Source organism: Aplidium turbinatum, chromosome 11 (genome assembly GCF_918807975.1).
Source record: "Aplidium turbinatum chromosome 11, kaAplTurb1.1, whole genome shotgun sequence".
Taxonomy (NCBI): domain Eukaryota; kingdom Metazoa; phylum Chordata; class Ascidiacea; order Aplousobranchia; family Polyclinidae; genus Aplidium; species Aplidium turbinatum.
The window spans coordinates 21,076,417-21,091,931 of NC_137482.1; the positions used below are offsets into that span (position 1 = coordinate 21,076,417).

The 15,515-nt window shown below is 38.0% G+C and overlaps 1 protein-coding gene and 1 pseudogene across 1 annotated transcript; both read left to right on the forward strand.

Moving 5' to 3' along the window:
- The first annotated feature begins 224 nt into the window (after window positions 1-224).
- On the forward strand, window positions 225-2,193 carry LOC145779844 (dehydrogenase/reductase SDR family member 4 pseudogene; annotated as a pseudogene).
- Window positions 2,194-2,233: 40 nt separating this feature from the next.
- On the forward strand, window positions 2,234-9,630 carry LOC145779499 (solute carrier family 25 member 32-like). The gene is made up of 7 exons (XM_082591102.1): window positions 2,234-2,466; window positions 4,209-4,359; window positions 5,147-5,235; window positions 6,270-6,418; window positions 6,753-6,866; window positions 7,206-7,351; window positions 8,261-9,630. Exons 1-7 carry the CDS (start codon window positions 2,361-2,363, stop codon window positions 8,409-8,411), a joined length of 906 nt encoding a protein of 301 aa, XP_082447228.1. The 5' UTR covers window positions 2,234-2,360; the 3' UTR covers window positions 8,412-9,630.
- The last annotated feature ends 5,885 nt before the right edge of the window (window positions 9,631-15,515 follow it).

Sequence of the window (15,515 nt, forward strand, 5' to 3'; positions counted from 1 at the left end):
TAGCAGATAGGTGATTCAGTTGCGGTGTGCGTATAAAAATTTTGGGTTTGCTGCATCTCTAGTATGACAGCTCGTTTGCACTAAACCGCAGTTCTGAAAAAAGGCATCTTCGAATCGGTTGCACCAAAAAAGGCCATTCCAGTATAAACATGTTCTACCACTGCTGTTGGTGTGTAGAATTTATGATTAAAGGTTTCCATTTCAAGCTTATAGACATTGTGAAAGTAAATGTCTGTTATCGTACTGCTTTAACAAAGCAGCTGCTTTTTAAATACATCTTGTGCTGCATTTCAATCTAGTTTATTCGACATGAAAAGACAAAGTGGAAAAGTGGCTTTGATTGCTGCATCCACTCGAGGAATTGGTTTGGAAATTGCAAGAAGACTTGGATCAGAAGGAGCCCATGTTGTAATATGTAGCAGGAAGAAAGAAAACGTGGATATGGCACTTGCTGAGTTGAAAGCAGAAAATATAAGCGTATCAGGAATGCCCTGTCATGTGGGAGAGAGCAAATCCAGAAAAATGTTGTTGGAAAAAATAAAAGAAGACCATGGTGGTCTTGATGTTTTGGTTTGTAATGCTGGTGTAAATCCATATTACAAAGATGTATTGGGCATACCTGAAAGTGCTTATGACAAAATGATGCAGGTGAATGTCAAGTCCACTTTCATGTTGATACAAGAGGCAGTTCCACTGATGAAAGTTAGAGGTGGTGAATCCATTGTGTTGATATCATCACTTGCTGGTTATCAAATCAATCAAATTCGAAGTGGAATTTACGAAGTCACAAAAACAATGTTGTTAGCAATGACAAAAGCTCTTTGTATTGAACTTGCTGGTTTGAACATTCGCATTAACTGTGTTGCTCCTGGTCTTATAAACACAAGATTTAGTGAAGCAATGCGTCGCAATTTTATAGATACAATCCGGCCACAGATTTCTTTGAAACGTGAAGGAGAGCCACAGGAATGTGCTGGAATTACAGAATTTCTATGTTCCGATGATGCATCATATATCACCGGCGAAACAATAATTGTGGCGGGTGGTATGCGTAGTAGATTGTAATCATGAATCATTGTAACTACAGTATTATAATCTTTATCTTGTAAGCCATAAATCCATTTAGTGTTAGTGCTTAAATCAATTCGTGCAGTACCGTACGTATATTTAATATGTATTATACTTGTTTCATAATTTTTATCAAATAACATGTTTCATGGTTTGCTACTATTCGGAGAATCCAATTTGGAAATGCCAATTGAGAGATATCTCCAGGGCTGTGATTTTTTCTTTCTTGTCGAATCTCAAAAATTCTGCGTTTGTTTGTCGAATAGTAATATTGTGGTAATAATTTTATTTTATGTGTAAGGATGGTGGTTTTATTAAGGATTTTTAAATGTTAATTGGCTGTCTAATGAAATTCTGTCTGATTGACATTCTAACTAATTTGACTATCCATTACCCAACTTCATTAAACTATTTCCATACAATTATTATTCGGATTATAATTTTTAGTATCAGAAGGTGTTCGTATTATATTGTTGGTCTATATTGAATAGCGAAATAATAAGAGGTTGCAAATTATCATATTTTAACAGTCGTCCAAATTGTTACATAAAAACTCCACAATCTATTTAATGTTTTCTGAGCTGAGCTCTCGCCAAGTGCAAACAAACCATTTTATTGTCTGCTCCCTTTTTCCCATTTACTTCGGGAGCACCTGGAGCAGGTTGCATGGACAATTACAGAATCCCTAGGAAACAATATATAGGTCAAACGGGTTCACTATTATAGTTAAAGAAAGGGAAACTTATCGCAATAATGGATCGCTACACATAGGCCCCCTCAACTTTGAGCTAAATTTGAACTAAGGGTACCAAGTTTAGTTCAAATTTAAGGAGTTGAAAACGGTATATATAATATATAAAGAATGAAATCATAACACATGTTATACAAAATCTCTTGGTACGGTATGTCTCTAACAGCCCACAAGCCTCAACCATGCAAGAGTTTGCTAAAATTATCTTCTGAATTAAATTATATATAACTTGAAAAGTTTCCACTAAAGTGTCAGGTTATTATTGTTGTTTTGTGTTTTATCATGAAAAGTTACGCTAGATAGTACATTACCAGCTGCATCATTGCCTTATGTTTTCTGCAACAAATGTTTATGATCACAAAGTTAATTTTATAGTTACTGACTAATTAATTATTTTTGTGTTGTTGCAGGATATTGTATTTCAGGTTGCTTATAATTTAAAGAAATCAAAAGTGCTATCGACCACAAGATACCGTATTTTAATTCATTTTAGATTTTGTTTTGTCTGCATATCCATACACGATTTCCTCTTTTCATATTTATGTCTTCAAACCACAGCTATAAACATTTTGTTTCTGGTGCCTTGGGTGGAATTGTTTCAACTTCAATCTTGCATCCATTTGATTTGATCAAGATAAGACTCTCAGGTAACTATTTCCTTGCTGATATCTAGATGTATAGGATTAAGATGTAGATCAGGGTTTCCCAAACTTTTTGCTTGCGACCCCTTTTAATGTTCTAAATTTTCCGTGACCCTTTACAGTTGAAATAATAACCAGTGCAAAATATACATTTGTGATATTTATTAAAAGGCTTAATTTGAACAAAACTAAAGTAAAAACAAGTTACCGGTACTCGAAACTTGCTACTTTACACATAGGAATGGCCCGTTTCGGTGAGTCCGATCCCTTAACGGGGGATTTTTTCATTTTTTTTTTAATTATTGGGTATCGTAGCCTAATTATCATTGCCGTTTTAGGGTTAGGGTTAGAGGTTAGGAACTCACCGAATCGGACTCACCGAATAGTAGCAGACCCTTACACATAGCCTATTGGAAACAAAACAAACCGAAAACACATTTATTCAGTGTGATCAATGCAACTGCTTTCTGCTACAAAGTAAATCCAAATTTCAAATACAACATTTACACTTCTTCTTTTCAGATGCTTAATTTTTTGACAAACGCTTCAATTTTTGATTTCAATGTAAAAACATTGGTGTTTTTTTTTCCCCTTAGAAATTAATTTTTTTCAGTTTTTCAAGCAAATCTTACAAATAGCATAATTTCAAAAGCCAGATGTCATTGCACAAATGATGGACCAAGTCTGATTTTTTTCTGTTGGAAAAACCACAACTTCATTTTTCAACGATAATAGCCTTTTTAAAGCTTTGGTTTTGTGAAACACCTAATATTTCATTTTGCTGTAGTTAAAAGGGATTTAAACTCTGAACTCTAATTACATATTATCATATAAACTTGCAAAAATACAGGTACAGTACTACTGAGTGTGCGACTCTTGATAAAGGTAATACTTTCACAACATTTCGATGAAGAGATGTTTTTTTAGCTTTTTGGGTCTCGCAATGAATCACAGCCTATAGTGTGCAAATGCAGTATGTGTATTGTGTATCATTCGCAAATCGCACTTTTGTATGAAACCCAGCTGCGCGTCCTGTCATTGCAGCAGCTCCCTCAGTACACATACCAACACAGTCCTTCCAAAATAGCCTCACTTCTGTGACAAAATCGTCCAAATTACCCTTATTGTTCGATTTTTGTAACCAGTTATCCATTGATTCGACTAGTTTGCTTTTTCAATATTTAGGTACGAGCATGCAGTTCTCAAGCTAGCCCGCTACCAAGGCTATCCTATTTACGTAAAATCTACAGCTCAGTTAAGAATAATGTTTTGAACAGTAACATCAGTTTGACAACTGCGTTTTGAAATTGATAAACGTCTGAAAAGTACCAAGTAGGATAATATGCAAAATTCGTATACTCTCTGGTCTCTGCGACCCCTGAAGTTCGTTACGTGACTCCCTGTTTGGGAAACCCTGATGTAGATGGCAAGGTATGCCAATCTTCCTGTTCACCATCATTTAAGTGTCTTACTAACCTAGGATACAGTCTCCTGCTCTAGGTGGGTATCGAACCAGCATCCTTTTAAATATTGTGAAGGTGCTCTCACCACACGGTCATGTAAAGGTGTGTGTACTGTTTCACGACGCATTTCTGTAATAATGTATTTCAATAAGCACAACCAACAATGCAGCGGTTGTAGAATCAAGTTGCCATACAAAGTGAAACTTCACTAGATTTCCAATTTTAGATAGATTTAATTTATTTCGTTTCCATGCTTCACATCAATTTGATAGCTTGTATTTTCAGTTAATGATGGTCTAGCCTCAAGACCACAGTATTCTTCCATATGGAGCATTGCCAAAAATGTTTGGCAAAAGGTTGGAATTCGTGGCCTCTATAGCGGGGTGACTCCAAATGTGCTTGGTTCTGGTCTCAGCTGGGGTCTGTACTTTTTCTTGTAAGTGCATGTTGTTTAATTTTACCTCACTGAAACCTCAACTGTCGGTCAATTCAAAACTTTGATCACTTTTTCACTTAACGTTTTGGTACAGTTCACTTTCCTTTGACAACAGCGATGTGTAAAATAATTCTGGTACACAGTAATATAGTAAATTCTATTAAAAATTGTTTATGGTCACTGCTTTCCATTATTAGATCTGTAGTGTTGAATCTAAAAAAACTGTTTTGGTGCTGGTGTGTAATTGAATATCACATGAACTCAGGGTCAGGATTTTCAAAAACGCCATGCTTAATAGCTTGTGCATAAATGCATTCTCTGAATGCCCATTCAATTTTCTTCATATTATTTTGGTTTTGATAAAGCACTTTACATACTGCACCAGTTATGGTGATAGCAAAATCGCAAGTTACCCATGTTTACTGAAGAGATTACCAGCATGATAGTATCCGGAAGAAACTGTACTGACTTGAAATTTTGAAATATGTCACTGTTACGTCATGTCAAACTGTCACGTTTTGTTTTGGTCGTGGTGATCAAAAATGGCCTGTTTGTAAGCAAACGTTTGCAGCAAATCGCCTACTTGCAAGGGAAAATGTTTTTTTTTTCATTTTCCATTTTCTTTTGATTGTAACCTCATGCTGACATTGGTCCTGCAATTGACCACTTCATGATTGGTATCATCTTAGTGGCTTACATGCGATAATTTTTATAGCCTACTATTTTGACCTCAGGAAGTTTTTGTACTCTTACTGCTGTTAATAATTTACGTTCTTCATTATTTTAGTTACAATTCTATTAAATCTCATTTGAATGGTGGAGATCCATCCAAGCCGCTTCTTATCTCGCAATATCTTTCTTGTGGAATGGTGTCAGGTGAGTGATTGCTTTGGTATTCAAATGTGGTTGTTGACTGTTGTGCATATTTGTCAGAATATTAGGACATTGCCAGCCTAACATGGTTCAACATTGAATCTCTATCACTGTATATATAATATACGGTCATACCTGAGGTTTATTATCACGTTTGATGTACAGTATAGGAAATATATAATATGCAAACGATTTCTATAGACGAAATGAAACGAAATTTCATTCTCTGAACAGCAGTTTCAAAGTGAAACGAAATTACTCACTCCAATACTTAGGGTTGATTGCACCAACAACGGATCTTTTAAGCTGCCGATTAAGCTAACCCCCGATGGGTTCAGTTTGCGCGAAGTTTATCGGTGGTTCAGTATGCGGGGACTCTAGTAGGTTACGGTAAGTGATTAACTGCTCAAAGGAATATATTAACTCGCGAGTTCATCATCATCATCATAATCCATCGTCGGTTTGTTCCCCATTAGTGGGGGTGGCCGATTGTTTCCGCGCAGCAATTGTTTTAATCCTTTTTCTCCATTTCACCCTGTCCCTTGCATCTTCCTCCTTCAGTCCGACTTTTTTAAATTCATCCTTCACTTGTTGTTTCCACGTTCTTCTTGGACGACCGCGTTTCCTCTTCCCATCCACCTTTAGATCTAATGCCTTTCTAAGAAAACTTCCTTCCTCCCTCCTTATCACATGTCCATACCATCTTACTCCATTTGCCCTTGCCAGTTGGTCTATGGTCTCTCTCATCTCTAGCATATCCAACAATTCTTCAGTCCTTTTTTCCCTTCTCGTTTTCACCCCACACATTGCTCTCACCATTGACCTTTCCGTTCTTCTCAGGATTGCCAGTTCACTCTCTCTCAATACCCATGTCTCGCTACCAGTTAGAGTTAAACTTCTTAATCGAGCGATTGTTTTAATCGATGAACTATACACTGTTGGTGCACCCAACCCTAAATCATCAATGAAATTATGCCAAAAAGATCTTAAAAATTGTGTTGCAAACAGTTGTATTTGCAAACTATGTTTCGTTCTAGGGTCCTTCACACTACTTTTCACTAATCCAATATGGGTCTCAAAGACAAGGCTCTGCCTGCAATACGAAACTCAAACCACCGTCCGTAATGGAATGCTTCGCACTATAGCAGATCTTTATCGACAAGATGGTGTGAAAGGGTTTTATAAGGTATGTTAATTTAAGGATTTGTGATCATATTGCCCTCATACTTCTTCCAGTTGGTATAACTATCCACTTTATTTTGGGTCACGAAAAAGTTAAAGGTTTTTTATATAATCGTTGTAAAATCAAGATTTTAAATATTCTACGAAGATGTTCTGTTTTTTCACAAAGTTGTTAGGTAACGTTGTATGATATAAACTCCATTTGTAAGAGATTCAGAAAAAAACGTACTTTTTCGTGCTTGGCTGCGGCCGCAAAGTAGTAACTGTTTATTTGACTGCGAGATGAAACCTCAGGCGCACTTGGTTTATTTACACGACGTACGTACCCCTTAATACAGGGAATGGTTCCTGGGTTGTTAGGAACGAGTCACGGCGCTGTTCAATTTCTTGTCTACGAAAAGCTCAAGTTGTGGAATGCGAAACGAAAAGGAGTCAATGTCCAGGACAAAATGGTAAGACATTATATCATGGTGGTTCAGTTCACCATCCCTGTCACTAGCTTACTAACAGCAAAAGTTCAATCTGCATAGAACAATTGTGAGTGATTTTTTCTATATGTCTATTTAAATGTGACATAATGGCCTCGGGGGAGGGGTAGAATCGTCATATTGTAGCATTACGTTAGACAGGCCAATGAGAGTTTTGATATCATAAGCGGTAAACAGAGACATGAGAATGGCGTCATATGACGATCGAACAACCCATGAGTGTACTTCTTATACCATTTCAATATTGCTAATGCTGACTAGTAATGATCTGAACTACTTGACTTTTATACTGAATTATTTCAGAATGTTTTCGATATTCTCGCTATGTCGGCTGCATCCAAATTAGTAGCTGCTACTTCAACCTACCCCTATCAAGTAGTCAGGTCAAGACTACAGGAACAACACAGAGCATATAACGGATTGGCTGACGTCATCACGACCACTTGGAGGTGACGACAGAATACTGCTTTTTTACCTGTTAGATTTTATAATAAAAGTCACAGAATCTGGCTCGAGATTTCACGGCACAACGTTTCTTAAACGGGTGTCCTTCCTACCGCTAACCACAGTTAGCCTTTACCTAAAAATTATTTGCTGCAAGACAAGTTTCAAACTCAAAGTTTCAAGTCAACTCAAAGTTTCAAGTCAGGATTTCAAACAAATTTCAGCGAGCAATTGGTCGTAGCTCGTGAGGTGAGACTTGGACCCACTTGTTAGGTTGGTGTGTTCTCAAGACCAGAGTTCCCCCGAGACCTTGCTATAACAATACGTGATGACGGCCAAAAGTACAAATATGCTATGCTACTTGTACCACACCACCTATTAGTTCAAAAGTTTAGTTTACATAAATTGGCCTTGATTTCATAGAGGCAACTTTCAAAAGCCACTGCACATTGTGAACATCCCAGACAGCAAATCAGTCGTTTTTTGCATTGATTCAACGTCTGCCGATGAATCTTTATTACCTTGATTCAAACATCAGCAGACGTTGAATCAATGCAAAAAAGGATTGATTTGCTGTTAGGGATGATGTGGTTTTTTACTTAACTCCATTATTTTTCGTCTTTTGTTTTCCATATTGCGAGGGTTTAATGTATTATTCTCATTTCCTAATTCTTGCGTGCTTAGTGATACTACACCTACCATACTAATGCACGTGCACAGTGTTAGAGATATTTGTTCCAGCTACAAATTGGCAACAAGGTTTGGTTTTTAAATCGCGTCATTAGTGGCTTATAAGACTTTGCGTTGTAGTTTATTTCCATCCTTTAACTTTAACGTCTTTAAACATCTAAAGATTATGTAAAGAATAAATAAAAAATTCCTACTGAAATAAAACAAAACTTTTTCGTTTTCAGGAACGAGAAGATACGAGGTTTCTACAAAGGTCTCATTCCGAATCTTCTCAAAGTTACCCCAGCGTGCTGCATCACGTTCTTTGTATACGAATTTTCAACGCATCACCTGCCAAACTCATTGACAATTACTAAAGTTCGAAATTCGTCTTAGCATATTTTTTATTTGTTGTTCGTTAATTTAAATCATACCGTGATTAATTGACTTATTAGGCTACGCACACCAGTGTTTATATAAGTTACTTGAATTGTAGTCAAACAAACACTTTTTAAATTTACTAAAACCAGGAATATCACGAACGTACCTGGAAGCGCAACTTACGCCATTTTGGTTCTGGGAGCAGGGTTCGTTCTGCAAAAGTGTTGCCAGATTTTCTGTACATTTCCAGACAAAAAGCTATTTTTAATCGCGTAGCTCGAAAATCAACCAATGCTTTCCGGTCAATATTTGCAAAAACTTTACGAATAAATCTAAATGTATGTATTGTCAATCATCTTGCAACACTATTATTTAACGCACCCTAGTTCCTACATTCGAAGGTAGTTTCGCATTCCCTACTTCTAGGAATCCCTGACTAAAACTAATGGTTTGTGCCGTACACTATCATCATCCGTTTGTCCCTTTTTAAGTAGGAGAGACCTGAAGTTTGTCCCCGCTTGCAGACGTTCGCCAGTTTTTGCACCTTTCACCATGCTTCTCTGTTGTTGAGGTCGATTTCAGGTATTTTGATGCCCTGCACTGATGTCTTCTCCCACAACTCCTCCACCATTAAATTGTCGAATCTGTAAAATGTTCTTGATGAGTTGCAGCAACCAATGGTAGCTTAGCTTACATTGGTGGAACGCTTGCTTGGGGCCTAAAATATTCACAGTAGTAGTAGCCTACAACGTAAATGCTTTAGGGCCTATTTGTCTGACAAAGGTGTAATTTATTGCACATCCCGTAATTTTTCTTATTTATTAAACTACAGTAGTGACAGTAAACTACTGGTGATAGGCTAGCAGGAGTTTAGACCAGCGGTTCCCAATCTTCTTTCTCCCACGGACCGGTTTTAAAATGAAAATAGCCTCGCGTACCAGCGATGGAAATAAGCGAAGTTTGATGCTTAAGCCACGATTGGTACCGGTACCTCTCTAAATTTTTTTTATACCGAATGCACTTTAAGCAAGTTTCTTAAATTAGATAGACAATGTAATCGTTAAGGACGGAAAAGGAAACTAGTTGATCAAGTGGCTTGGAAGGATTGCTTCTCAGAAAATTTCAACCAGTTTGACGTTGGTTTGATCGCTTCTTATGCACTTTTAGGCCTATTAATGTTTTTTATTATCAAAACGGACGCTTTGTGTTTGACCAATATCATCAAATTAAAATTGGATTTCTTTAAAGTTTGAGTGCCAAGTTTTGGTTTGAAATTAAAGTTACTTTTAATATATTTTTTTCATGACTGCAGAAGGATTTCAATAATCCATTAGTTGAAGGTTTGTGTAGCACTGTTTGGGCTAGTAAAACTCTTAAAATCCGTCTTATGTGCGCCACTTATGTATGTGGGCTTATGTGCCCAGTTTTCGTATAGGCCTATATCTTGTAGAAGGCTGATTTTAACTCATACCTGAAATAGGTCACTTGATTTGTTAGGTGGTCAGTGAACAAAGTGTTTACTTCTGAATATTTTATTAGTATTTTGCTTTTTGAAGGGTCCTTAGAACTTTACAGATGCTATTTTTAAGTTCACTGCTGAAACCATGGTACCCAATGCCACCCGTCAGGTTAATGACATCATTGATATGGGGTTGAGCCTGTAAGAAAATGTAGAAACGTGACCAAGTGCCCCTTGAGATCCGTTACTGCTTGAACAGATATACAATAGCCAATAGGCCTATGTAATATTCATTTGGAGCCTAGTGCATGGCTGCAGTGAATTGTTTCTGTCGTAATCGAAGACATACTTCCAAACAACTCGCACTGTTGACGGCCAATTTGGACGTGCGCGACCTAGTAGGGTAGTTGAACCCGAACCAGTGGTTGAACCCAAAATACCTCGGAGTGACATTAGATTAGACAGATCGTTCACGTAGGCTACCGCCACCATTTGGTGTCGCTGCGCAAGAAACTGACATCTCGTGCTGCACTGCTCAAGCGCTTGGCAGGCCCCAGCTGGGGAGCGAGGGCTAACACTTTGCGTATAGAAGCCTTAGGGAACGTTCAAATATTACGTAACGCTTTTTTTCCGAATTTTTGACCCCCCCCCTCCCCCATGTAACGCCAACGTAACGCTTTTTCACTACGAATTCAGCACAAAAAACTACCATTCCATCCGTACTCGACAGCGTTACGTAACGTTTTGCTTGAACCCCCGATGTGACGCTAACGTAACGCTTTGCATAACCCCCCTCCCCCTCGAAGGCGTTACGTAATATTTGAACGTTCCTTTAGCCCTTGTCTAGGGGAGATGCGGGAGAGTTGAGCCAATTTTTGCTTTTGAGCCCATATTTCCGATTGTATGATTGCTGGTTCAAATGTTGTGTGCTCATGTTGAAGTGGAACTAATTGGCTTCCAATCACTCTGATTAAATGTTAGCTAGTATCAAACGGATTTTCAGAATTTAACTTTAAAAAAGTTTTGCCAAATGGCTCAACTCTCCTGCACCTATAGGAGAGTTGATCATAGTGTTAAGGAGAGTTGAACTGGATAAGGAGAGTTGATCCATGTAATATTGAAGTTCAAAGTTAGAATAGCGTAGGTCTAAGCATGTTCTGCAAAAGCCTCATAAACCTTGTGAGTCATAATTTTTGCTTTCGACAAACAATCAGCGCAGTTAAGAATGACTTTTTCTGTTGAATAGTAAGCCTAAAGTACTGTAGGCTATAGTTATGCACCACAGAATTTTATGAGTGTAGATTCTTTTAAAAGAACATATTATCAAGCTTGTAAACAGTAGGCTATGCCACAAAATACACCTGGATTTCTACTTGTGGTAGCTCTGAAGAAGATCTCCAGCGTGCTGCTGAAGCAAATAATCGTGGTACCTCGATTCGATCAGCTGCAAACGAATTTGGGGTCCACAACAGGTCCACTTTAGAGCGATATATTAAGAAACGCAAAGAAAAACGTCATGACAATTTTAGATACCGTACAAGAAATGCAAAACAGCTAATATGATATTTACAATGGAAATGGAAACCGAGAATCACGTGAAAAACTTGGCCTCTACCTATTATGGCTTGTCAAAAGGCAAATGTCGCATGCTTGCCTACGAATTTGCTGTGAGAAATAACGTTGTTATTCCCGATAGCTGGAAAGAGGACAAGAAAGCAGGACAAAGCTTCTTCAAAGAATCTTCTTGGCATGACCATTACGTTTTTTGAAGTGTTTTTTGCCCAAGGCAACAATGAATTCTCAAGAATATCATTTCGGTAGTTTTCTTGGTTCAATTTCACTCCTTGGTCCACAAAAATCAATGGACTCCTTCCTGCTGATTCGTTGACTGCGGCCCACACCATAACTGATGCCGCCCCTTGTCTCCGAGTGACTACCCGGGGTTCCATGCCACCATCTCTTGACCAAACACGATCATTCTGACTGTTACAATGATGCTTGACATCAAATTTCTTCTCATCCCTGAACACAAGATTTGGCAGCGTGCCTCCTCCTTCAATGCGTGAGGGCAGAATTCTGGCTCTGGGGAGATGTTTCTCAATGGTATTGGCATTTAGCAACTGTTTCTTCATGTAAGTTATTTAAATGGGCTCATCTTCAAATCCTTCTTGAGAACTGTAAACATGGTTCCATAGGCCACGTTCGCCTCCTTTGCCAGTTTTTGAATTGGATCTCTTGTAACGTTAATTGATGACTCTTATAATAGATAGGCTAAGCCGTTAGGCTAGCTATTCAGTCACAGTGTAACAAACAATTCGGTAAAGCTAGCTTGGGCTCTTTTATAGAACTCACCACAATACTTGAAACATTTGCATGATTGGCTAGACTGTTTTAACAAATAGGTTGAAGTAAAAGTCCAGTTGCTTTGATTTTTTTACTTCAATATAATTAATTAACTGTTGCAAGCAAGTAGGCCTAGGCCTATTGTTTTTAAGGATAAAACAACAATTTAAACGCTAGAATTGTAGATTTGAGAAAACAAGTTTTTTTATTAAATAAAAGGGAGAGTTGAGCCATGTGGTTCAACTCTCCTTGACGTGATGGTTCAACTCTCCCAATCGTAGCCATCTTGAATTTAGCCCGGATTTCTTCAAAACGCTTTTAAGAAGCTGCGTGGTAATTGTTGCATACAATCACCTTTTCCAAAGGTACCCTGTAATGTCTTGATCTCTCAAGATATGTTGATTCTTATACTGAATTATAGCTTCATCAAACTAGCGTCTTGCGCATACATCAGTAACTCGTGAGAATATATATTTCGTCATAGTAATGGTAACCGCACATATATACAAGTGGTAGATGGCGCTATAGGCCTAATCATTCAATCTGTTACATCTTCCTTCTTCAAATAGGCCAACATTATTTACACAGCATAAAAATACAATCGTGAAATATGAACAGTAACACAAATGCTTGTAAGTCACAAGTCGGTGAATAAATCAATCACGATATCTTTGTGGGGTGACAACTTGTCTGCCAGATCGCGTTGTCCTATTTTCAAGTCGAGAAGTACTTGATTCATTTCGAACATCAGGCACATTTTGATTCAAATCATGATTATTTGCGATACAGTTTTCATCAGGATCAAAATTGAAATCACCATGACAGTACGGATCAGCGGGCATTTGCAATAGATGTCTACGATTACGTCGAAGAGGTCCACGTTCATTGCGAACAATGTAAGATCGAGGTTCATTGCATACATTCGAAACAACAGCATTGTTCCAATAATTACGTGTTTTATAACGTACTTTATCTCCTTTTTGCAAAGTAGGTAAGGGTTTTGTATGACGATCAAAATAAGACTTCTGGCGATTTTGACGTTTGCGTAAATCAGCATACACAATTACACATCAACAACTTTAGGCACAAGTAAAGTGTTAGCAATAGGCAATTTACTGCGAAGACGACGACTCATCAAAATTTGAGCAGGTGAGTAACCAAGACCAGCAATGGGTGTATTACGGTACTCTAACAAAGCTAAATAGGGGTCAGTGCCTGCATCAAAAGCTTTTTTGAGCATTTTCTTTAACGTCTGAACAGTGCGTTCAGCCTGGCCATTACTCTGAGGATATTCGGGGCTGGAGGTAATACTCTTAACACCATACTCTTTACAAAACTCAACAAACTCTTTGCTTCGAAACGGCATATTGTCGCTGACAATTTCTTCAGGAATACCGTGTCTCGCACAGACACTTTTAACTTGTTCTACAACAGTCTTTGCTGTCTTGTCAGCTAAGGAAAGCAGTTCTGGGTACTTGGAATAATAGTCAACAACAACAAGATAATCGCGATTTTTAACAGTCATTATGTCCATAGCAATTTTTAAAAAGCGTCCATCTGGAATTTCGTGAGAAACTAGCGGTTCACGTTGGTTGTTTCGTTGATGAGCACAACAAACATTGCATTTTGCAACAATGTTTTCGATGTCTGATAACATCCTAGGCCAATAAAGCAAGTCTTGCGCTCTGGATTTGCATTTTTCCATTCCAAAGTGGCTTTCATGGATTAAATTCAACATAAACGATCGTAACTCGACTGGAACAACGATTCGATCGTTGGCCATTATTAAATGTTCGGCTTCATGCAATATGTCACGCATATTCCAGTAACTTCTAGCTTCGACCGGAACGTCTCTTTGTGCACGAGGCCATCCATTTTTGCAATAGCTTTTGACCTTTTTTAGACCTGCATCTCGCTGTGTAGCCTCAATAAGCTCGTCCATGCGAGATGGCGTAACTGGAAGGCTAGTTATAAGAGTGTGGATTACACGAACAAGGTCATCATTCAATTCATTGTCTGGCACAACATTGAGATAAGCACGTGATAAAGTATCAGCTAGGTACATTTCTTTTCCTGGAACAAATTTGATTTTTAAATCGTATGGCTGCAAACAAAGCATTAAACGTTGAAGTCTAGGCGGAGCTTTGCACAATGGCTTCTTCATAATTGATTCAATTGGTTTGTGATCAGACTCAACAACAATAGAGTCTTTTCCATAAATGTACTGATGGAACTTTTTTGCTGCAAAAACGATAGAGAGCATCTCTTTTTCTATTTGTGCATAGTTTTGTTCGGCGGAAGTCATGGACCTAGAAGCATAGGCAATCGGTTTTCCATCTTGAAGTAAGCACGCTCCGAGTCCCTTTTGAGAAGCGTCGGACTGGATTGTTACAGGCTTCATGACATCGTAGAACGATAAAACTGGCTTACTTGTCAAAAGTAATTTAAGATGAGTTAATGCTTCGTCATGAGCATCAGTCCACTTCCATTCAACTCCTTTCTTTAACAGATCACGTAAAGGCGCTGTAATGGAGGATTCATTAGGTATATATTGAGATAAGAACTTCGTCATTCCTAGCAATCGTTGCAAAGAATGGACATCTGTGGGCTTGGGCATGTTCACAATAGCGTCAATTTTCTTTTCATCCGGCTTCAGACCATCTTGTGAAACAATGTTACCCATATATTCAACAGTTTTCACTTTGAATTGGATTTTCTTTTTGTTAAACTTCACTCCTTTTTGACGAGCTCTGTCTAGCACAGCTTTGAGAATTTCATCATGTTCTTTCTCAGAAGATGCTGCTATGATGATGTCATCAGCTATGACATGCACATTGGCAATGTCACCAAATGTCTCTTCATTTCGTTTCTGCATTATTTCAGATGCGGACGACAGTCCAAAAGGCATTCGAAGAAATCGTTTTCTACCCCAAGGGGTGTGAAACGTAGTGAGGTACGAAGATTCTTCTGTCAACTTTACATGCCAGTAAGCGTCTTTCATGTCAATTACAGTAAATAAATTCTTTCCGGACAGTTGGGATTGGACATCCGCTGGTGTGGGAATATTATGACGTTCACGCTTAATAAAAGTATTCAATGGTTTTGGGTCTAAACAAATGCGCAACGATTTGTCTTTCTTTTCAACTACAACAAGGTTATTTACCCAATCAGTAGGCGTATCAACATCAGCAATGATTTTTTGTGTTTTAAGTTTTTCAAGATGCTCTTGCAAGTGTGATCTTATAGCATAAGGGATTTTTCTGGGGTGCTGGATTACAGCTTTGGCATCAGGCTTGAGCATTATGTGGTATTCTTTA

Excerpts from the sequence above, each read along its gene's own strand:
- LOC145779499 (XM_082591102.1), top strand. The coding sequence starts at position 2,361 with ATGTCTTCAAACCACAGCTATAAACATTTTGTTTCTGGTGCCTTGGGT. Across the intron at positions 2,467-4,208 it reads GATCAAGATAAGACTCTCAG|TTAATGATGGTCTAGCCTCA; the intron begins GTAACTATTTCC and ends TTGTATTTTCAG. Across the intron at positions 5,236-6,269 it reads TTCTTGTGGAATGGTGTCAG|GGTCCTTCACACTACTTTTC; the intron begins GTGAGTGATTGC and ends GTTTCGTTCTAG.